The sequence below is a fragment of the Chenopodium album genome, chromosome 14 (assembly GCF_948465745.1).
Source record: "Chenopodium album chromosome 14, dcCheAlbu1.1, whole genome shotgun sequence".
Classification (NCBI taxonomy): domain Eukaryota; kingdom Viridiplantae; phylum Streptophyta; class Magnoliopsida; order Caryophyllales; family Amaranthaceae; genus Chenopodium; species Chenopodium album.
The window spans coordinates 47,667,084-47,690,083 of NC_137847.1; the positions used below are offsets into that span (position 1 = coordinate 47,667,084).

The 23,000-nt window shown below is 33.0% G+C and overlaps 3 protein-coding genes and 1 pseudogene across 3 annotated transcripts; all 4 read left to right on the top strand.

The window, feature by feature from the left end:
- The first annotated feature begins 3,796 nt into the window (after positions 1 to 3,796).
- LOC145578202 (uncharacterized) lies at positions 3,797 to 5,083 on the top strand. The gene has a single exon (XM_081635561.1). It carries the CDS (start codon positions 3,797 to 3,799, stop codon positions 5,081 to 5,083), a length of 1,287 nt encoding a protein of 428 aa, XP_081491687.1.
- A 697-nt stretch (positions 5,084 to 5,780) lies between these two features.
- Positions 5,781 to 13,280, top strand: LOC145579381 (uncharacterized). The gene is made up of 11 exons (XM_081636622.1): positions 5,781 to 6,296; positions 7,227 to 7,354; positions 8,744 to 8,788; positions 8,905 to 9,018; positions 9,683 to 9,751; positions 9,834 to 9,890; positions 10,062 to 10,175; positions 12,154 to 12,234; positions 12,326 to 12,394; positions 12,475 to 12,540; positions 12,633 to 13,280. Exons 1-11 carry the CDS (start codon positions 6,032 to 6,034, stop codon positions 12,675 to 12,677), a joined length of 1,053 nt encoding a protein of 350 aa, XP_081492748.1. The 5' UTR covers positions 5,781 to 6,031; the 3' UTR covers positions 12,678 to 13,280.
- A 909-nt stretch (positions 13,281 to 14,189) lies between these two features.
- LOC145578204 (uncharacterized) lies at positions 14,190 to 14,642 on the top strand. The gene has a single exon (XM_081635562.1). It carries the CDS (start codon positions 14,190 to 14,192, stop codon positions 14,640 to 14,642), a length of 453 nt encoding a protein of 150 aa, XP_081491688.1.
- Positions 14,643 to 17,761: 3,119 nt separating this feature from the next.
- Positions 17,762 to 20,695, top strand: LOC145579382 (sorbitol dehydrogenase-like; annotated as a pseudogene).
- The last annotated feature ends 2,305 nt before the right edge of the window (positions 20,696 to 23,000 follow it).

The window sequence follows — 23,000 nt, forward strand, 5'->3', positions numbered from 1 at the left end:
CATGCATCGGCAAGCGTCAAAAGAGAAGTGTTGAAACTATAAAAAAAACAGAGAAAGTAAAATTTACCAAGAAAACCGTAACTATTGATTAGAAATTCATATATTTAAGTATTTAAAAAAACATGTCTCAGCAAGCGTGAAAAGAGAAATGTTGAAACTATAAAAAAAAACAGAGGAAGTAAAATTTACCAAGAAAACCGTAACTATTGATTAGAAATTCATATATTTAAGTATTTAAAAAAACTGTCTCGATAAGCGTGAAAAGATAATTTATGCAATTATTTCAATACCTTTAGTATGGAGTATATCATATTTACATATATATTTAGGTGTTCTCATGAAAATTACAAACAAACAAGAATGAATTTACAAACGAATTGTTTAGCAAGCGTAAATAAGTCAATACATAGTTACTCGAGTTAGACTTGTTTAGTACTGAGCCCAAAAATCCACATACAAGGTCATATAGCGAGTTAGTGCAAGATTTGACCAAATTTTTACTAGAATTTATTTACAATCCTACCGGATTCCATAGCAATTTAGGGTAAAACCGCGAGGAGAAGGCGGCCTACCGAGTCAGAACCTCTCCAAGCATGTCCGACTCGAATACACAAGCAAGGCCCTTTGAAAGTGGGGGGAGGGTAAGGGTATCTCCACTCTCAAGTTGCCTCTAGTGAGGATTGATCTTGGGTGACAATCCTTTCCACTAGACCAAGTACTACTCCTTTTTCTTTTTCTTTTTTTTTTTTTTTTTTTTTTTTGCATCGGTTTCACTGGCATATTTGGCGATACACAACTTTGACCAATATCATCTTTAATTGTGTATTAGTAAAAATTATCATAAAATTATATTATGAAATTAGACATTAGGACTAATCTAATGATATATTATATAATAATATTTTTTTATAGAGGTGAAAAAATTAAGTCTATCATAGGATGTGAATAGTGGAAAAATCAAAGTGATGCATTTAAAAAAAAACGATGGAAATACTTAAGTTTGTGACTTGAAATAAACTCGTATTTTGTATTCTTTTTCCTCCATATTTTTCAAGGAATTCCAAGTTTATAAGTCTAAGGGCCTATTTACATTTATAAAATTGAACCGAATTGAATTGAACTGAACTGAACAGGCCTTAAGATACACATTTTGTATATCAGGGGTTAATTATGTATTTAATTGAGGGCATTTTTGTATTTCCATCTCTTTCTTCCTCCCTTCTTCATTTCACCATGACCAACCAACCCACCTTCTTCCTCCATGTGAGTAAGATGAACAACACGACCATCACTACATGTGGCGGTCCAGAATGCCAACACGAAGAAAATGCTTTCCCTAAGAGTGAGGCCATTGGATGACCAGGTCATTGGTCATGAGGAGAGAGAGAGGAGTTTTTATATTAAAAAAAATGAAACAAAGAAAAAATTGGATGAAAGAGAGTAATGACCAGGTCTTGAAGATGACCAAGCTGAAAATTTGGTCATGAAGATGTAAATGACAAGTGGCAGTGTATTATTGGAAGAAGAAAAAGGAAAACTTGCACGTACTAGCAACAAATGACACCAACGGTAATATTGTTGGATGATCACGCATGCATTCAACGGCTAGAATTATTATCGTTGCAAATTTTTGCAACGGTAATAATTTGAAAAATACAAATAAAAAAAAAATTACCAACGTCTTTATTTTTTTTTTCTCTATAAAAAGAGAGCAATATTGAGGTATTTTTGAAAAACTTCTCATTAAGCTCAATTTCTTCATTTAGCTCATTCCTTTTAAAGTAATTTATTTTTTATCTACAAACTCCAAAAAACTATTGAATATGGATAAATCCAATCGGATAAAAAATCCTTCTAAATCGAAAAAAAATTCAAATACTCAACCTTCATTTTCTGATTATCAAATAGATCTCAACTTTCAAGTGGAACCAAACTCACAAATTTTTCCACAGTTTCCAAATTATAGAATGAATAATATCAATTTCACAAATCCAAGTTCTATCTCACAATTCCCTTTACGACCACAACAAGTTCTTAACTTCTCCTATTCTCAAAATGTTCTTCCATCTGAAGGACACTCACATTTTTAAAATCGTCAATTTGCTGAAAATGAAACATCCTTCCCTATGTCACAACACTTTAACATGTCAGAAGGTGAAGGTGCAAATTCAAATTTTAATTGGTCATATAGATCAACTGCTGCCTCTGATGACGATAATGATGACGAAGCTGAAGAAAATGAAGGTGGGGATGTAGGAGGCGGAGGTAGAGGCAATACAGATCGAAGGAATTTTTGGTCGCATGCTGAAGATGAGGTCCTTGTGAGAGCTTGGCTTGAGGTAAGTAAAGATAAAAAAAACTAATACCAACCAAAAGGGGAATGAATTCTGGGCAAAAGTTGAGGCAATGTTTAATAATGTTAGATTATATAGAGAGAGGCAATTTGAACAAGGTATTGAAGAGATTAAGAAGGATGATTTGCTAAGAGTAAGGGCTTTGGAGCCACTTAGATGTCGGTGGAAAAGACTAAGTGCTAATTGTTCAAAATTTTCTGGTGCGTATGCACATGTTGCATCAAGGAGAGGAAGTGGTCATTCTGACGACGATGTTATTAAGGTTGCGCGTAGAATTTATAGGGACGACAAAACTAGGAAAAATACCAGTAGAGTTTTCCAAGATATGCATGCTTGGGATATTCTGAAAAATGAACAATTATGGGCGGAAAATGAAGATTCAGTCGAGACATGTAAGCAGAAGACAGGAACCCAGTCCAGTGTTTCAAAGAGATCTTGGATTAATGAAGCTAGTAATTACTCGTCTTCAACAAACCCAGATACATCGACCAGTGGTGATGTTGGGTGTTCAAGCTTCCCCTCTATTGATGATTGTAGCAAAAATAAAGGTAAGAACAAAGTTATGAACATGGCGACGGAAAATTCTCAGCAATGGTTGCTTACTATTCAAAACATGAACATAACAAGGCAATCTGAAACTGAGATGGAGATGATGAAGTTGAGGTTCCAGAGAGAGAAAGAAGCTGAAAATGCCCAGCTAGAAAGGGAGAGAGAAGCACGAAAGCAAAGGAAAATCAACTTGGAATTGTTCAAGATACTTAAAGCAAAGCCATACTTATCAGAAGAGGATCAAGAACGAAGGAACAATTTAGTGAAGATATTATTCCCATCCAATTAATTTATTGTCTTCAAAATGTAGTAGTGTTAGATTCTAGAATGATTAGGTTGTTATTTAGTAACCGCTTTTGAACTTGAAGTTGTAATCATGTTGTTTAAGTTGTTATTTATTATCAATTAATGTGTAGTCATTATGTTGTTTTTAAATAGCTCTAATATAGTTGTACTATTATGTGATGTATGACTGTCATATTTAAATAGTTTACTATTTTTAAAAAGTTGTGCATTAATGGCATTGATGAGATGTAACAATAACAAAAATTGTGCATTGCTCACATGAACTTACGTATTTGTATTTTTCTGATAAATGTAGGTGTTTAATTTGATGTGATTGCTCACTGGAAAAACCAAAGACTTACTCTTCTGAAAAAGTGAAGCAATTACTGATTTTGATAAGACATAAAAATGACCACACAACCTATTGATATGAAATCACATTGAAGCTTTTCAGTACATTATTTTTGATGGTGAATGATAGCATTATAACAACACACTATTATTAAAGTTCGTACATTGTTCTATATATTGCTATATGTTTTAATTTGGTTTCACTCAACCAATAATCTATTAGCTCTCTCATCAAAGTAGCTTCCTTAGCTTTGAAAATGTCTGAGAGTTCTAATTCGTCCAACTCATCTTCTAACTCTTCCAATTCATCTGCCAACACAAATCAAAATTCCGATGATGACTACAACCGACGTTATGAGAGACGGAGGCAAGCAAATCGTCTTGTTGATCGAATGATGGATGAATTCATAATGACTAATCCAGTTGAATTCTTTCAGATGGTTAATCAAGTTCCAAGGGCACCAAGGATGGTGGTCGAAAGGGATCTTGAAGACGTACACAACCGTTTATGGAATGACTATTTTGCTGATCCTCTAGTGTTCCCTCCAAACTTGTTCTGTCGGAGATTCCGCATGAGAAAGCACGTCTTTCTCCGTATTGTGCATAATTTAGAAGAACGTCATCAGTTCTTTCAACAAAGGCAAGATGCTACTGGTAGATTTGGAGCATCAGCATTGCAGAAATGCACCGCGACTTTAAGATTACTTGCATATGGAACTGCTGCTGATTCCATTGACGACTACTTACGGATTAGTGCATCTCTTGAGAGAGACTCCTTACAACATTTTGTTGAAGGAGTTATCTCTTATTTTAGTAACGACTATCTGAGAAGACCTAATGAAAAGGATATGGCCAGACTCCTACGAGATGGAGAATGTCGAGGCTTTCCAGGGATGATGGGATTCATTGATTGTATGCATTGGCGATGGAAGAATTGTCCTTTAAGATTGAAGGGCATGTTTTCCGGGAGAGCTAATAAGCCCATTATGATTTTAGAAGTTGTGGCATCACAAGACCTTTGGATCTGGCATGCTTTTTTCGGGACGCCAGGTAGGTGTAATGATATAAATGTTCTTGACATGTCTCCATTATTTAATGATATATTCGAAGGTCGTGCACCTTCGGTTAACTATGTCGTTAATGGCCACCAATATAATATGGGATATTATCTCACTGATGGTATATATCCTACATGGGAGGCATTCATTCCCACAATATCCCTCCCCCAAAATGAAAAAGAGGGTCTTTTCGCCAAAAAGCAAGAAGGTCAACGAAAGGATGTCGAACGTGCATTTGGAGTACTACAAGCTCGTTTTGCCATAGTTCGGCATCCTGCTCTGGCTTGTGATGTATCAATGCTTGGAAAAATTATGATAGCTTGCATCATCTTACACAACATGATCGTCGAGGATGAGCGAGATACATATGCAAGATATTATGATCCAAGGTATGATGATCCAAATGAATATGAGCAACCTGAACCCCCGTCTTCAAGTAGAAGAAATTCTGAAGGACCATTTCAATTTAGCAACAGTAGTAACTGACCAGCTAATTTGGACACTTACATGGCTAATAGAGCTCGAGTTCGTGATGAAGTTACGCATAGAGCCTTGAAGTTAGATTTAGTGGAACATTTATGGCTTAGATATGGGGAGTCTTATAATAGGCAGTAATTGATGTATTATTGGGCCTTTAAGAATATTTTCTTTAAGTAATTATGTTTAGTGTATGTTTTAGCTAATGTTAAATAATGTGTTCTAATCATGCATGTGTTATCGTACTATCGTGTATTATTATTACCTAACGAGGTTTTAAATTAAGTGTCCATGTATTTTACATTTGCGCTTCAATAATACATCATTGATTACAATTAGTGTATAATTATATTTATCATTAAGCATTTTAAATTTTAATTATGTGCAACAATTATAGGAATTATTATGTTTTTAACAACAATTTTAAATTATATGGTGGGATAGAAGAGAGAGAATATATGGTGGGGTATGGTAAAAGTAGGAGAGAGAAAATCATGACCAAAGTAATTTTGGACAACCATTGGGAGTTTTTGGTCATGTTGGTCATGTGACTTGGTCATGGATGAGTGGAAAGAGAAATAAATTATATAATAATCCATAACCAAATATTTTGGGTCATCCATTGGGTATACTCTAAGGGATTGATATGGCTTTAATTTACACCCATTTGCTACTAGGGTGTCTTTTTGTTTTCACCGCGTAGTGGCGTTGGGGTGGTTGTTGAGGAAGGAGAAACAAGAAGGGTAAGAAGGGAGGAAGAAGAAAGGCGCGATTACGCGAAGAGGAACACGGGATGGTAGTGCGGTGACTTCGTGATGATCGGCAAGATGACATGTGACGTTAGATCTGAAAAAAAAACATAAAAAGGTGTATTATATTACAAAAGAGGCCCCACAAAGGAACTGATTAACATTCTTTGTTTCTCAGACTTATATTTTTCTTTCATTACGAGAAGAAATGAAGAACAGAATTGAGAGGGAAGTAGGAAAATACTTCCAGGGTAGCAGCAAAGTGGCAATGACGATGACCTTACCGACGGCGTACCTCGCAATCGCATTCTTCCTCTCTCTCTCCTCACTTCTCTTCTCCACTTCCAATGCTGTTACTGTTGATTTCACTGAGATCAACCATCCTCAATTTCAAAATCACCAAATTTGCTCAAATTCTGACACTAATTTGGAATGCGAAATCCAGGATATGAACCTCAAAATTGCTCGATTAGGTATCTCTTCTTCCTAATTTAATAAGTATCTCAAATGCTGATTATTGCATTCTAATTTCGACTATAATTGAGTGTTTTTGTTAGAGATTAATCTGAAAATTTTCCGTAAATTTGATTTGATTTGATTTGTGAGTAATTAAGTTCGATTATTGATTGAACATATTACTAAAAATTATTTGCATTATTAATTGCATTGGTTTTGTAAATTGGCATAGTCAATCGCATTGTAATGTGCAAGTACTTCGTAATTGGCTGAAAATTGATTCTAAATTGTGATATTTGATGTTGCATTCATATTGTAGAATGATTAAATTTCTTGCAACAGAAGAAATCTGTGAAACGACTAAGATTTTGAGTAGAAAGTAGAATAAGAATAGCTAAATTCTCTTGTAAGTTGGCGTTAATGCTAATTTCTGATTAGTTTGCTTCAATTAGACTGCAATGTTAATATATTTACTCCTTCCCTATATGATGATTCAAAATTCTTTGTGTTTCTTTTTTCCTGTTACTTTAGAAACAATTGATAATATTTTGCTAGACTAATAGAATCATAGAATAGATAAACCTGTTGATTGTCTTCATTCAAGACTTTAATTAAAAATGGTGTGAAACGAATAGTAGAAGACCGCAATCTTTTTGCAAATTGCATTGATTTTGGCTTATCACTTTTCCTCAGCTTAAAGTTTGAAAAGATTAAATTCAGTTGTACCTTTCGGTGTGCTGACTAATTTTGTTTTTCTTATGTTGTGGTCAATTTTTTCCATTGGTATATGAATTATTGCAAAATTTGGAATTTTCATCATTTGGCATTGTTTTAAGTTCTGATTTGCTTGACAATTTTGATTATTATTGCTTGCAGTCGTTTTAATCCCTCTAGATATTTGTCCTGAATGATATCTACTCATCTATGTTGTGGATCAATTGCTACAGAACATTTAAGTGAGATGACTGGCCAAGAACTCGACAGTAAAAGCCTTCTTATTGAAAATTGTGAGATGAAAATTGAGGAGCTTAGTCGTACTATACAACACCTGGAGTCTGATTTGTCCAACTTAAAGGTCAGCAGCTTTGTTCCTTTTTCCATGATCTGGAAGTTGTCGATTGTCATTCCCTTCGTTCCAAAATATATGTTGTGCTAGATTGTTAGCCACTTAGCCAAAGTCTTTTGATCCAAATTTGTTTGTTACACTACAATATTGATGCTTGGTTACATACTTACATGTGATTTTTTTTAACATCAATAGAAGATTGTAAGTCATGTCATGAAATCGATGTAATATTAGACACCACTTTAGCATGCTAATGCATTTTTAACTAGATTGAACTGTATTGCTTACAAGTGTATGAGATTGGAGGAGTATATCAATTTACACATCTGCATTGTTGAATTTGCTTGACTATACAAACATACACATTATCGCTTTAGGATTGAGCATTATATTTTAGTATATCGTAAATAGATTTGGAAAAATTCAAATAATTTAAAGAGTAAACCTACTAACACCTCCAAGAAGACGACAAGAAAAAAAATCCTATTGTTTTTTTTCTTTTTTTTTTTTTTTTTTTTTCCATTTACACTTTCTTTAATGCAATCAAATTATCAAATATTATCTCAACAAGCCTTCTTTATTTCAGCAATGGACTGTCAATTTAGCAATGTCAACTATTGACTAGAGAATGTATATTAGTTATGCTAATAAGATCTGCAGTACATAAATGGGTTCATTTTTATGCACATCCCAGTGTGTATTCTTGGTTGTTTTCTGCACATGTCATCCAAAGACCAAACAAGATCAACAAAAATGTTCCAAACAAAAATCAAGATCCTGTTGCTCTGTAGATAAAGTGATTTTCTCTTGTAACAAATTGCTGTATTTTTACCACTAGTTCATTATGCAAGTGTTTTTGGATGTGGGTTATCTGTTAATTAGGCTGGACAGTGGTTCAAGGGTCTCAGTTATCTTGTATGATTGATAGAGGCGGCAAAATCTTCATGCGAGCCAGGATTTTTGTACCCTCCACAATTTGAGTGTGAAAGTTGTTTGGATGGGATAGACTATAGAGCCCTAATAGCGAGAGAACAAAAATTTCCGAGAGCATGAAACCTACTTGAGAATGTATTTTAGTCATGATAATAAAATCTACAGTACATAAAGTGGGTTCATTTTTATGCATATCCAAATGCGTATTCTTGGTTGTTTCTGCACATGTCATCCTTCATTGATTAGTTGATATAAATGATCGTTTATGAGTGTTGACTATCTTTTTGGTATAAAACTGTGCTGAATAATTTTGACCTATGGAAACCTTTATTTGTTTGATCTTGTCTTATGTGATTCAATGTTTACTAATTCGCACTGTATTAATGATTAAGTAAGCTGGAAGCATTGGTGTTCGGATGGGTATAAAGTTTATCATCTTTACTCATCTGGTAAAATAATTTGCAGGATGTGCCAGACTATGAGGAAATGATAAAGTTGCTTGAAGAACAGGTATGCTAAAGTTTATTGGTTTGGTACCTTTTAAATTGGTTTTTCCTTTTAACGATTTATTGAAACCGTTGAAAGGGAATAATAACCACTACATTAATTCACTTGGGCATCGTTAGGTACGAGAACTGGAGGCTGTCGTGAGAAGAAATGACTTGAACATCAGTCAATTGAAAGTCAGGGTTAAGGATGACAAGAGATCAGTGGAATCGCTTGCTTCAAAAGTTGAATTGGTAAGGCATAAGATAGAACAGAGTTATTTCATCAATGCATGCAACTGAAATGTTCTCTGAGACTGTATAGTCACTTTTTGAAAAGTAAAAATTCCGTCTGTCACATTGATAGTCACATCCCGAGTAAGTCATATGCAGCCTTTATATAATGAAAGCAAAGTAAAGAAGAAAATTTAATGAACAGTACTGCCCAAACTAGCAAGTCTTTTTGATTTTCAAATAATACAAAACGCTTAAAACACTAGTATTTTCTGCCTGCAAATTGTCGTACATTCCATGTGTGCCAACAGGATCCGATTTAATTTTAATTGTATTTCTAGCATGCTGCCCATGTGAGATATTATACAGTTTGTTTGTGACCTCTTAGGTTCTTATTGATGGTATATTCCAAAATACTTGTCAGTATCCTAAAGTTACAATGCCACTGAGATGTCCTCTTTTTATAAATCATGTATGAAATATATAAACTAGGTATTACTCCTTTCTTATAAGAGAAATTCAAGCTGTTATATGCCTTTGTTGTTACTAATTAACCGTTTGAATTGTTATGCTATTATCGTACATTTCCTGGGTGCCAACAGGTTTTTTGTTTGTTTTTTAGTAAACAGTATGCTGTATCAGCTATTTCATTCTTAGCCTCATCTAATGACCTGCTGTTTCACAGATGGCAAAAATCGTCCCAGAACTCTGGTTTCATGTTCAAAAGCTTGAGCAGGCTCGCGAAGTCATAGAAGTATCTCTCACCTAGCTGAAGTCAATGCTTTCTGTTCACTATATCTTTTATGCTGCCTACTGAGTTTATAATTTGTTGACAGAGAAGAACAGGGGAGCTACGACGGCACTTACGCAATGAAAGATGTTTATTTTTTAAGGTCGTAGCTATGCACGTGTTTGAACTTTTTGTTTGATTCTTTCTCCCCCTCACTTTTCTGAAAGTTATATATGTTAAATATGTAGTGCTTAGTGATTTAAATGGCAGCTTCCCTTTGACTGCTTCTGTATGTTTTACATTTCCCTAGTTAACCTTTCTGCGTCTCTTGTAGTTTATTAACAAATTACCTGGTAGACGATATCATGATATGCTAGTTGCCTACTCTTCGGAAGCTATAAACCTACTAAGAAGATCATATACAGCTATCAAAAAGTATCACCATCAGGTTTGTCATCTCTGAATTGAGTCCCCTTCCCTTTATCATTCACTCTGTGGCCCTTTTTTTTTTTCTTTTTCTTTGGGGCGTGGGGGTTGGGAAGGGTGGGGAGGAGATCTTTCGGAATCGCTTGTTGATGCTTTGGCTTGAGTGTTTTTTTTGTTAAAATATGTCCTGATTTATTTGCTCCTATAAATAAATTTAATCATCAATATAGTTGATGGAAATTAATTTGATCAATCAAAAATTACTTAGTTCAATCAAACAAAATTTATATGAGAATAGCAGATCTTACATGGGAACTAGTTACATCGTGTGATCTCCGGGCTTATTTCCTGAGGTTTTAACCTAGCCTATTCCATGATTTTATTTCACTCAAGGTCAATAAAACATCTTCTTGCTTGCCGGTGGACATAGCTAACACATTGTTAGTGAAGCATGTTTGTGTTGTTCTTTGTTTATGTTCCTTGCATCTGTCACAACAGCAATCCTTAAAGCTAGACTACTTGTTTGTGAACTTGTAATGACTCAACTTACATAAGCTTTTCCTTGATATCACTCACAAACATCTCTTGTACATTTTCCCTAGAAAGATAATGCAAGGCAAACCCTTAGTCACAAAACTCAAGCGGTGATTAGGATTTTGGGCTAGCAATTTCTTCACTATATTGCAGGTACCTGCCAGCTGATAATGATTCATATTTAGCATTTTCAGAAAATTTATTCATATCAAGCCAAAGGGACAACATAGTATCCCCTATTTTTTTTATTACTTTTTTTTTGAACAAACATAGTATCCCCTATTAAGCATAATTTATTTATGTGAAAATTATTAGATTTATTTTTTCTATAGGACCTAATGTGGCCTGGTGTTGGGAGTAGTATAGTATCTTACATCCAACTTTCATCTTGAAATGAGGATTTGATTCTTATTGGATGTCGGGGTATTTCCCCAATCTTTTACTCCCCAGTTCCCACCTCATGACCTCAGATGTCGTCCTAGTTCCTACTTTATCTCTTAATTTTTGGTCATCTATTTCGATTTTCGACAGTACAGAGAATGAAACGCAAAACAAGTAAATTAGAAAAGGTGTGACATAGCTCCAATCACTCTTCTAGAACTTATCAACATTAGTTCCCTTGATTTTCTCTGACTACAGTAATTTGAACCCTTTGCTCTGCTATTTTATTTACCCTATTGTCTGGCAGAGGCTATTATAACAGTTTTTCATTACAAGTGAGACAATAAATCAATAATCTCATCTATTCAATGATAGGTGAGCTCACCACATGGACTTACTGTGACTTTTAAGTGCAATAGTCTCTTAAATATCAATGTCGGGTTAGAGACTTATCACTTACGACGTATGTTATAGTCTGCCAAATCACTAAATCTTTATAGCCTGTCATTTAGCTAGGCATGATCAAAGAATTACTATATTGGTTTTTATTGATCTATACATCAAAGTATGTAACTTGATCTAGTTGAAGCTTACATCTCATAATAAGGCAGTATGAGCTGGAGCTAATGTGATTTGTGTCCAAAATTAAAATTATGCATGAAAAGCATGCTTTGTCTGACATTAGATTGAATAACTGGACTCTGACAGATTTCAGGCTTTCTTGTTGGATTTAGGATACCAATGAATTTTGGTTTCTGGTTTGAGGTTAGTTCTGTGCTTCTGTCACATATTATGTATAATGGTGATAAATTAGTAATCAATGTTGATGATATTTGACTAGAAAATCAGATTCAGCTTATTATTCTGTAATGGAGGAAAATTTACTATGCTTTTTCTCGTGCCTATTTGGATGCTTATTCAGGGATTTTATGCTCTTGGCAGTTGGTAGACAGTAGCCAGGCGCGCTTATAGCCTTAGCTTGATGTGTACCTGAACTGTGCATGCTTTCCTACTGCTTTCTTGACATTGAGCTTATCGTATGCTATATTTAGTTGTGTGCTTGTTGCTAATAGATATGCTTATAGTTGCAAGGTTTTGTCAGACAAAAGATGGAGATAAATGATTTTACTGCTGTTTTTGCCAGTGAAGAGTTGGTGTTCTATCTGGTAAGTTAACATACATAACTATAAACTATGGACCCTTAATAAACAAGTTGTCTCATAATTGAACTGATATTTTTGAGTTTGCTTATTCCAGGTTTCTGTTGTAGTTGTATTTCCTGCCATTCTTGCTCTGAGATGGTTGTTATCAGTGTTTTTTTCTCTGGTAAGTTTATGAAGAGCCTGGATTTTTACAATTCTTTCTCGTGATTGAGCTGAAGCAAATCTCGAGTTTGCTTATCGTAGGCATCTTCTGTGGCTGTTTTCATGCTTACGCTTGCCTTGAGCATGTTGTCGTTGGTGCCCTTTCTGGTATGTCAAATGTGGATCTTCTTGTCTGGTGAATACTCTCTCGTAAAGTCATAATTAAGCTGGAAGCTGATCTTAAGTTGGATTTAATACAGGTTTCTGCTCTAGCTGTTTTCTACCTCTTGTTTGCTTTGAGATGATTGTTGCCACACTGACGATAACTAAGAACAATGCACATACAAAAGAACCCTAGAAGAAATGACACAGTTTTGGCGTTGATAATACGTAATTCAGGATTATAGATTGTAAGCTAAATATATCATTACTGCTATACGCGAAATTTCAGTGTAACAATGTTAATGTGCAGACTATTACAGATTGTACAGTGTTTTGCAAAACATGTTCTCGTGATTATCATATTGCGGTGGTTGTCTTCAGTCTGTTTCAGCGCATGGAACACAAGTAACATTACTGGGAGGAAGCCTTTTGCAAGCTTATTAGATAAGAAAGCTGCGAAAAAGAAAAATATGGATTATGTAAGTCTGTTCGGCTTGCCTTTTCACTTTTCTTCTTATTTCAGGTATCATTCTTTTTACGGTTTCTTCAACCCTCCTGAGCTATTGAAGAAATCTAATTAATGAAACTAAGCTAATAAGCGTCAACAAATTTTACTTGGTCCTTCGGTGATCTATCCAAGTTTTTAGTTCAAAATATGAAGTATTAATAAGCGTGCAAGTTTAGTAAGCACTAGCTCAATATCAAGCTTATTAGAAGACCCTATTCAATTCAATCATGTAAAAATAAGTATCTGACATGTTTGGGTAACAAATTTCAGACATAAGGACATTGTCCTAATTTAAATGTGGACACAAGTGAGGGAACGACATTAATGGAACATATGTGTAATTTTATATAACTCTACTCGAATTGCAAGTATATCGTAAAAATACTTGTACGCACATTTTAAGCTAACTTGATTGTTAATCTTGTTAAAATGTTATTTGAAGTTTATTTATAGCACATACTCTTCTTTTCGTTCCTTTTATTTCTATATTTTCTATGGTTTTGTGGTTAAAGATGATTGAAGCATCTAAGTGAGCATTGAAGTATAATGTAAGGATTTCATGCCCTCATCTGAATGTCGAGTGTCCAACACGGATACAAAATAGAGTCGAAATAACATACTTTGACATGACACAATGTATAGTACGACATACATATCAAGTAGTACGGGACGGGCTTGGCTTAACCAACCATAAGACGGATAACTATTAGCGCATAGGCCTTATTTACTAATATTGCATATAGGATGATATTTTTGTAAATATTGGGAACATGATGGTGGAAAATATGATGATAAAAGGTACCAATATATGCATAATAGTACACAAAAAGTACTATTTAAACAACTTATGCTTTAATGGTACATTATACATGTATAATAGTACACAAAAATGTACCACTATACCATTAAAAGTGAAAAAAATGTACCATCGAATTCCAGATTGCCTTCCTAATTACAAGCCAAACAAATAGGGCCTATGCGCCTATGGAGACTCAAGACATACACGGTGGGCACGACTGCACGAGGCATAGCCCAAAGCCATCTTACACTTAACTAATGACTACACGAGTAGACGTATGGAACAAAAAATTCAAACCAATCCTCTCACTCAATAATTTCATTCCAGCTTTCTTCCAAAGCAACAAAAATGGAGGGTACAACATGGGAGCAAAAATTCACAGCCCTAACACACATCTTAACAATCCCAACAATAAACCCATCACTCCACTCTCAATATTTCATTGCTAACCAAATCCCCTGTTATCTAAACTGGGATTACCCACCTTTACTCTGCCCCAAATACCAAAACAACCCAACATTCAACTTAAAATGGAGTTTATCTCTCTTCCTTAAAAGATTAAGGGCACCCCCTATTTCTTGGAGGTCAAAGTGCCCTTACAGTCAACCCCCACCTCTGATTTTGGCCAAAGGAGTTGAAGAAGCTAAATGGGATGATGAAAGTAAAAGATTGTATTTCAGGAAAAGATTGTTTAGAAAGAAGCTATTGAGTGAAGTTAATCCTTTGATTCCAATTTTGGTTCCTAATGTCTTGTTGGTTTGGGTCCTCTTTTGGGGTCCAATTCCTCTCGATGATCCTTGAAGGTGTTTGATAATGTTGGTTGATGAAACTTTTTTTTTTTTCCTTCTTTGTTATTATGTATGTGGTGGAGAAACTCTCTTGGCTGTGTTGATAATGTTGAGTTGTTGACAACTTGCACATTGCAATGCATGAGGCTTTTTTTTGTTTTTTTTGTTTTTTTTTTTAAATATTGTCTTGTTTAGAATCTTGCGCAATTTTATAATGTAATGTATTGTAATACTCGTAATAATAATAATAATTCTAGGTACATGAAATAAAAAAACATATTTGTAACATTCCGTATTTAATAAGAAATAAAAAATAAAAATATAGATATTATACAATCTCACGTCAATATCTTTTGAAGTATTTATTTTCTGTTTATTTCATTTACTTTTTACACAATTTCAATGCAATGTAATTAAAATATACTGTACTCTCTCCGTCCCTCAATTAGATTCCTACTTGTAGCATTTATTCCTCACATAATAGAGAGAAGTAGGAAATCTAATTAAGAGACGGGGGAGTATTACTTACTAAACTATGTATAATATAAAAAGAAATATAAGCATATAAATTACATATATGAAACTTAAACATTAATATAAATATTATAAAATTTTACTTGACTATATTCTATTAGGAAAAAAAAAATAATTGAATTGCTAGATTATTCTATTTAGGCCCAGTTCACTTCACCTTAAAAAAAAAAATTCAGTAAAAATAATTTCAGTTTAGTAAAAATAATTTTAATTCAGCAAAAATAAGTTCAGTTCAGTAAAAATAAGTTCAGTACAGTAAAAATAATTTCAGTTCAGTAAAAATCAATAACTTTAAAGAAAAAATACAACTGAAAATCAGTAAAAATATTTGAGTTTAGTAAAATTAATTTCAGTTTAACAAAAATAATTTCAGTTCAGTAAAAATAATTTCAGTTCAATAAAAATAATTTCACTTCAGCAAAATAAGGCAAAGTGTACGAGGCCTTACTATAAAATTTCTAATGTTTTTAAATGAGACAAACATTTCAAATGGGAAGGAGCTTGTATGTATTTATGTACTTTTATACTATCATACTACCTCCGTTTTTTATTAGTTAACACGTTTTGACTTTAGCACTATTCACACACTCTACTTTGACCATATTTTGTGAATTTATATGTAATGAAAAATATAGTGATGTGGGATCTTGTTAGAACCGTCACGATATATATTTTCTAAATATCAAATTTTTATAATTTTTGCTTATCGAAAATTAAAGATATTAACGATTGAATTTGTGCATTGGCAAACGTGACTAAAGAAACGTGTCAACTAAAAAGAAACAGATTAAGTATATATTTAATATTGAAATCTCTTAAAAGCTCCAAATACGATTAAAAAAATTATTGTAAAAAATTTTGTTTGATTTTTTTAAACAAATTCATAATATTGTACAATGGCATTGCATTGAACTCAATTTTTTAAGAGATTAGGTTAACGCTGTTAGGATCCAAACTACAAATTAAAATACGCGGGTGTTTAAGCCCTTATATGTTACTTGGCAGATAGTTAGTTGGTATAAGTTATTTTCACTATTTGATTAGTTTTATGACCGGTTATATTAAATGATTTGACTAACTCTTCAAATCATCTATCTTATCAAATGCTAAAATAACTTATAGCTCTTTCTTAAAAAAAAAGAAAAAGAACCAAAAAAAAAAAAAAAAAAAAAAAAAAAAAAAAACACACCCTATCTAACTTACTAACATTAAAAAGAATAAATAAACACAACTTACATAACAAAAAATGGTATGACTTTTTTGATTCATATGGTGAATTTTGTGATTGTCTTACGATTCTTGATATAAGCATTAGTATCATTTATAATTTCTGGAAGAGAAGGATAGACATGACACACATATATACTTGATTAAGAACATTTATTTAAAAAAATATACTGTATAATTACTAGTATGTGGCATGGATACTTGGAAAGTGCTCAGAATTGTACTTTGATTAAGAACATTTATTTAAATAATATACTGTATAATTACTAGAATGTGGCATGGATAGTGCTCAGAATTGCTGCGTTGAATGTCATATCATAACTTATCGAAATAATAAGATATCAACAATATTATAAAATATATAAATCAAATAAGAATAATGTCAAAGGCATAATTTTTTTTACAAGAAGTCAAACGAATTGTTATAGTTAATGATTTCAAAGATCTTATTGTGAAGTACGGAGTACTTTATTTTGAAATGGGAAAACGGGTCTTGGGAAATTTTTTAGTGTTATTAGAAAGTGACAGGTATCAAATGAACTTTATCTTGTGCATTATTTCGTACAGTCCGTGGTATAATTACTACGTAGATAGATACTGTAGATGTCATTTAATTTTAATATGATCAAACATTTTTATCACATATTATCACAACCTTCTAGAATAATAAGATTTCAAAAAACATTAATGGATTTCCTTTAAGTAGGAATGGAATGGTGGAAATATTTTTAAGTTGAGAGTAACATGTGTCAAAAAAACATATATATTTCGAATTAAATAATTGAATCAATTAATAAAAAAAATGTCAAAGGCGTAAAAGATTTAAAGATGAAACTCCCTATCCTTTACCAAGGAATAGGAAAATGGATAGAATATCTTTGATTAGAGAGTGACATTTGTCAAATAAACTTCTATCATGCATCTTGATTTTAGTTACGTGGATAATTAGGTGTGTTAAATTTTAGCTTCGATCAATGTACGTACTCATGCAGCACGGGTATCGATTATAACGAGTTCTTTTATATTTGAGTAGTAATCTATTCTTATTTAAAAGTTGGTCACATATTGCACTAATTTGAGAGCTTTTACCCAAAAAAAAAAAAAAAAAAAAAAAAAATGCAATAGCAATTTTTAGTTAGATGTCCATCGTTGCATATCAATATATCATCTACAAAGATAGTTTCCCTTTTAAAAAAATTATCGATACCTTAAAGATCAGTTTAAATCAGTAAAATTTTGGATAGGACAAGTATATATCCTAAGGATCTACTTCACTTTTTAAAAGTATCTTCTTTTTTTATATTTTTTTTAGAAGTATCTTAATTTTTTTTTTTTTTTTTTTTTTTTTTTTTTTTTGAGACAATAGAAGTATCTTAATTACTCTATATAAACAACGTACCATTTCTTCTTATCCATCATAAAAACTTACAAGCATCAATTGGGTTGTTTTGTAACAAAGAAATAATATTAAAAAAAATATATATGGGGAGTGGTGAAATTGCCAATGCTGTTGCTAATGCTACTGAAAATATGGCAGCATGGCTTCTTGGTGTTGATAATCTCAAAATTCAACCTTACGAGCTGCCTACTCTTGGTACGTGAACTTTCGTATTTTGTTTGATAATTATTGATGGTTTTTTTTAGTTTTATTTTTTTAGATTAGATGCTAATAAAGCTGTTATCGTGTTTGTTTAGGGCCTAATGACGTAAGGGTTCGGATGAAGGCTGTTGGAATTTGTGGTAGCGATGTTCATTTCTTAAAGGTAATTTTACAATAACCTCAATCTGTCTCGATTTAGTAGTCACGTTAATAAAATGGTTAAACATATTATAATATGTTTGTTATGGAATAACACTAGACAATGAGTTGCGGCGAATACCATGTCAAAGAACCGATGGTAATAGGCCATGAATGTGCTGGTATTATTAAAGAAATCGGTAGCGAGGTTACGTCCCTAGCTCCAGGTGATCGGGTAGCACTCGAGCCTGGAATCGGGTGTTGGCGTTGTGATCGCAGCAAGGAGGATAGCTACAATCTTTGCCCTGATATGAAGTTCTTTGCAACTCCACCTATTCACGGATCACTTGCAAATCAGGTACGTAATCAACTATGATTTCCTAACGTTAGTATAAGACTTAAAGTCTACGGAGTATTGGAGTAATACAAGATCATGTATCAATATAGAGATTATATATTGATACATGATCATGTATTACCTTATACCATATTATATGATCAATGTATCAATATATAATCATTATATTGATACATGATCATGTATTACCTTATAATCAATGTTAACATTAATTATATATTGATACATGATCATGTATTACCTAATACCATATTATATGGTTTAATGTGAGGGAGTCCCAATTTAGCTCGTCTTGTAAAATTGTAAATAACTCAGGCCTTGTTTGGTTGACAAACAAATTTATGGGAAGTTTGATTTCCTAGGAAATGAATGTATGAATACATGTTTGGTTGACAATAATGTAGAAATTGGGACTTCCCGCCAAATGGAAGAATTAACTTACCTAGTCCTCCTAGGTAAGTGGAACTTCCCATGAAAAGTAGAAATTCCTACATCCAACCAAACAATTTTTTGGTATTCCTAGAAATTACAATTGCATAGTAATTGAGATTTTAGGGGAATTTCTACTTCCTACATCCAACCAAACAAGGCCTCAATAGTTTTGCCTAGTTAATATGACTTTTTGTAAATAAATCAACAACTGTGGTGCAATTTTTGACAAAAGTTGTTAATTTATTTACACTTTTGTCATTTAATAAATATATTTTGTTTACCAAGTACATAAACTTGTATTTTCTCGTTTAATTTAGTTTTATACTTTTATTGAATTATTTGTTACATGATGATGAATACATAGATTGTGCACCCAGCAACTTTATGCTTTCAAACTACCTGATAACCTTAGTTTGGAAGAAGGAGCAATGTGTGAGCCCCTAAGTGTTGGTGTTTATGGTTGTCGTCGCGCTAATGTTGGGGTTGAGACTACAGTTTTGATAATTGGAGCAGGACCAATTGGTCTTGTAACTATGCTATCAGCCAAGGCTTTTGGACCCCTAGGATTGTGGTGGCCGATGTAGATGTATATCGCCTTTCGTTTGCAAAGAACCTTGGTGCTCATGCTGTTGTCCAAGTTTCTACTAATAAAGAGGTATAATTTCTAATTACAAGTATTGATTTTCATTTTTTAATTTGAGATCAAATTTAATGATAAATTTTTGTGGGAAGTGGCATTAGAAGTTGAAAAAAATAAGAAAGCTATGGGAAGAGACATAGATGTTAGACTTGATTGTGCTAGTTATGAGAAAACTGTATCAACTGCTTTGGGTGCTACTCGAAATGGAGGCAAAGTCTGCCTAATTGGAATGGGTCATTGTATCATGACCGTTCCCCTGACCCCGGCTGCCTCAAGGTTAATTAATACTACGTACAATACTTATTCATAAGTCATTTTAGGAAGTTTCACACATATTGTAACATTTATTGATAACGACTTTGTTTGCAATGTTACAGGGAGGTAGACGTACTAGGAGTTTTTCGTTACAAGAACACTTGGCCACAATGCTTGGAGTTTTTGAGTAGCGGAAAAATTGATGTGAAGCCTCTAATAACTCATAAGTTTGGATTCTCCGAAGAGGAGGTGGTGGACAATAGTTGGTTCCTACAGGCGCCTGTACGGTGCAACGTACAGCTGTTTTGTAGGAAAAAACATGATATATAAAAGTAATGAACGTATAGTTATAGTGAAAAGAATATATTATTAAAATGTAATGAACATATACCTAGAGTGAAAATAACATACTATCAAAATGTAATGAACATATACCTAGTGTGAAAAGAACATATTTGCACCAAAAAAAATAAATGAAAAGAACATATGTTTATGTTCTTTGATAGTCAGTGTAATGTACTTTTATCTGCGACATAATGTTCATTGCTTATTGTGAAATGTTTATTGAATTTTGTCTTCAAATTGTGGTGGTTATATATATAGATAATATTTATTACATAATATTATCATGTTCTTTATTAATATTACAGATGTTCTTTAGATATGAAAAAATATATAAAATTGGATGTTCATTACTAAACAACTATATGTTTTTTACAAAATCACTGTATGTTCTTTACAAAATAATTACATGTGTTTTTTTGCGTTTTTTGGCTGTATCAAGCAAGGTACAACCGCCTACACCTTAAAATTTTCAGGTGGTGGAAGCTTTTGAAACCAGTGCTCGGTGGCAATGCGATCAAAGTCATGTTCAACCTTTAAGGATTCGATTTTACTATGAAAATTTGAAGAGTCTTATCAAGGAATAATAACAATGTCTATGTTTTAATATAACTAGTTAGTTTTTCAAATATGTTTACATGTGGAACTTATGAAAGTTGATCTCTTTTGTTAAGTAATAGTTTGATGGTTGTATTTTATCCCCTATTTCTCTATTAAATTGTAACGTCTTGAAAGAATGCAGTAGGATTTTATATGGGATAATGGGGTTGCTCAACGCTTTCATTTTTCATCTATTTATTTATGATTAATTGCAATACTTCTTTATTTGATAATATTCCACTAACCCCATTTTTACTGTTTTTATTTTATTTGTATATACTTCCGGCTAAATATACTCCTAATCTATGTTACTCCAATATTCTTAAGCTATGTGACAACCTTATTGTTCGTTGCAATTAATCCAAAACAAATGGAGTATTTCTTCTCATTTGATAGTTTTAACTCATATTTACAAACTCTTACCCACATCATTTATATTTGTATATTGACTCTAATTATCTTCCCAACTCATTTGTTAAAACAAAGTTAGCTAAGGAAATTTACATCGAAAAACAATAGTAAAATTTGCTACTCCGTTGGAGTGATTTTTTCTATCTATACTATGATCACTGAAAAACAGAAAAAGTGAATCCCTTTTTTTTTTTTCCTTGCCTTGTTTTAAATCACCTCTTCATGATTACGTGAATATTGGGCTCTTGGGCCATTGTATTGAATTAAGATTTCTTATTAGACACACACCAAAACGACCCAACCCCGATAGTCACCAGTCCCCACCCCTTTTTCTTAGCCCATTATCATTCAGACACTTTTAGGGATGTTTGGTATGAGTTTTTGGTAGAGTTGAAAACGGAATCAATTACTATTACCCTTACAATGTGTTTGTTTAATAGGTAAAGAAACAAAAACCGTTTCCTGGTTGTAACCGTTTCCATCATTTTGTTTCCAGAGTAAAATAAGGGGAAACAAATAACGTTTCCTTAACTGTAACACAAAAAAACAAACTTTTTTCTTCTCTCTCCTCTCGTTCAACCATTCTCGTGAGAATTCCCAACTTCGTTCGACAATTTCTCTGGAAATTCTCCTAAGAAATCTGCAATTCTCCTAATTTTGATGCAAAAATTTCAATATTCTACCCAAAATCTACAATCTCAAGTATGATAAATTCTTTGCTTTCGCTTGTTCAATTTTTAGGGTTTATACGATATCAATTTCACCCCCTAATTAAGGTTAAGAGATAAGGGTAAGGTTAGGGGTGTCCATTCGGTTTTCGGTTTGGATTTAGCCCAAATCCGATCCAATCCGAAATTTAATTCGGTTTTCAATTTTCCAATCCGATCCGAATTTCTCTCCTGATCCAATCCGAATTAAAATTCAGTCATTTGGATCCGATCCGAAAATCCAAATTATAATACAATATTTTTTAGCACCTAATACAATTTATAAAAATAAAGCTTTAATATAATTACAAGTCTTCAAAATCATTATTAAAATAAATAGTTCAACATCAAGTCATTAATTAATTAATACAAAGTCTCCCTAATATATTTTATGTAATAGTAAGTATTTGAGCTAAACTTCAAAAATTAAAGAAATACATATTTATACAAGCTTAATTTTACAATTCGGTTTTCGGTTTGGATTGGATCCAATTCAGGTCAATCCGATCCAATCCCCAATCCAAAAATCCGAATTTTCAAAAAATTTCAATCCGACCCGATCCGATTTAAATTTCATATCCGATTCGAATTGATAATTCGTTTAGATTGGATTGGATTTTAGTTTTAATTCGAATAATGGACACCCCTAGGTAAGAGAATCCCACCCTCAAAGTGTCACAAGTGGGATTGAACTCTCACCCTCAAGGTTGGAAGGTGCAATCTTTCCTATAAAACCAAAATTAGTGTTGAAGTATAAACTATCACATAACACAAAAAAAAAAAAAAAAAAAAAGAGAGAGAGAGAGAGAGAGAGAGAGAGTCAAATACTTTATAAGGCTAAGGGAATAAACCTCCTACTGCCATATGATTTTAGGATAGAACCTCTCTTTGTCTTGTGAAGTGGAATCTCTCTCTTGATTTGCGGGTACGGCTCAGACTTGTATTTAATATAGTATCAGAGTCAGGCCCAAGGTTTAGGACCTTTAATGGCTAGAGCATATTGTTAGGCCCATGGTTTGGGACATTTAATGACATTAAGTATTTTCGGACAAATTGAATTGGATCATGTGATACTTGAGTTAAAGAGACCTTACATGTGAGGGGGAGTGTTGAAGTACATCCAACCA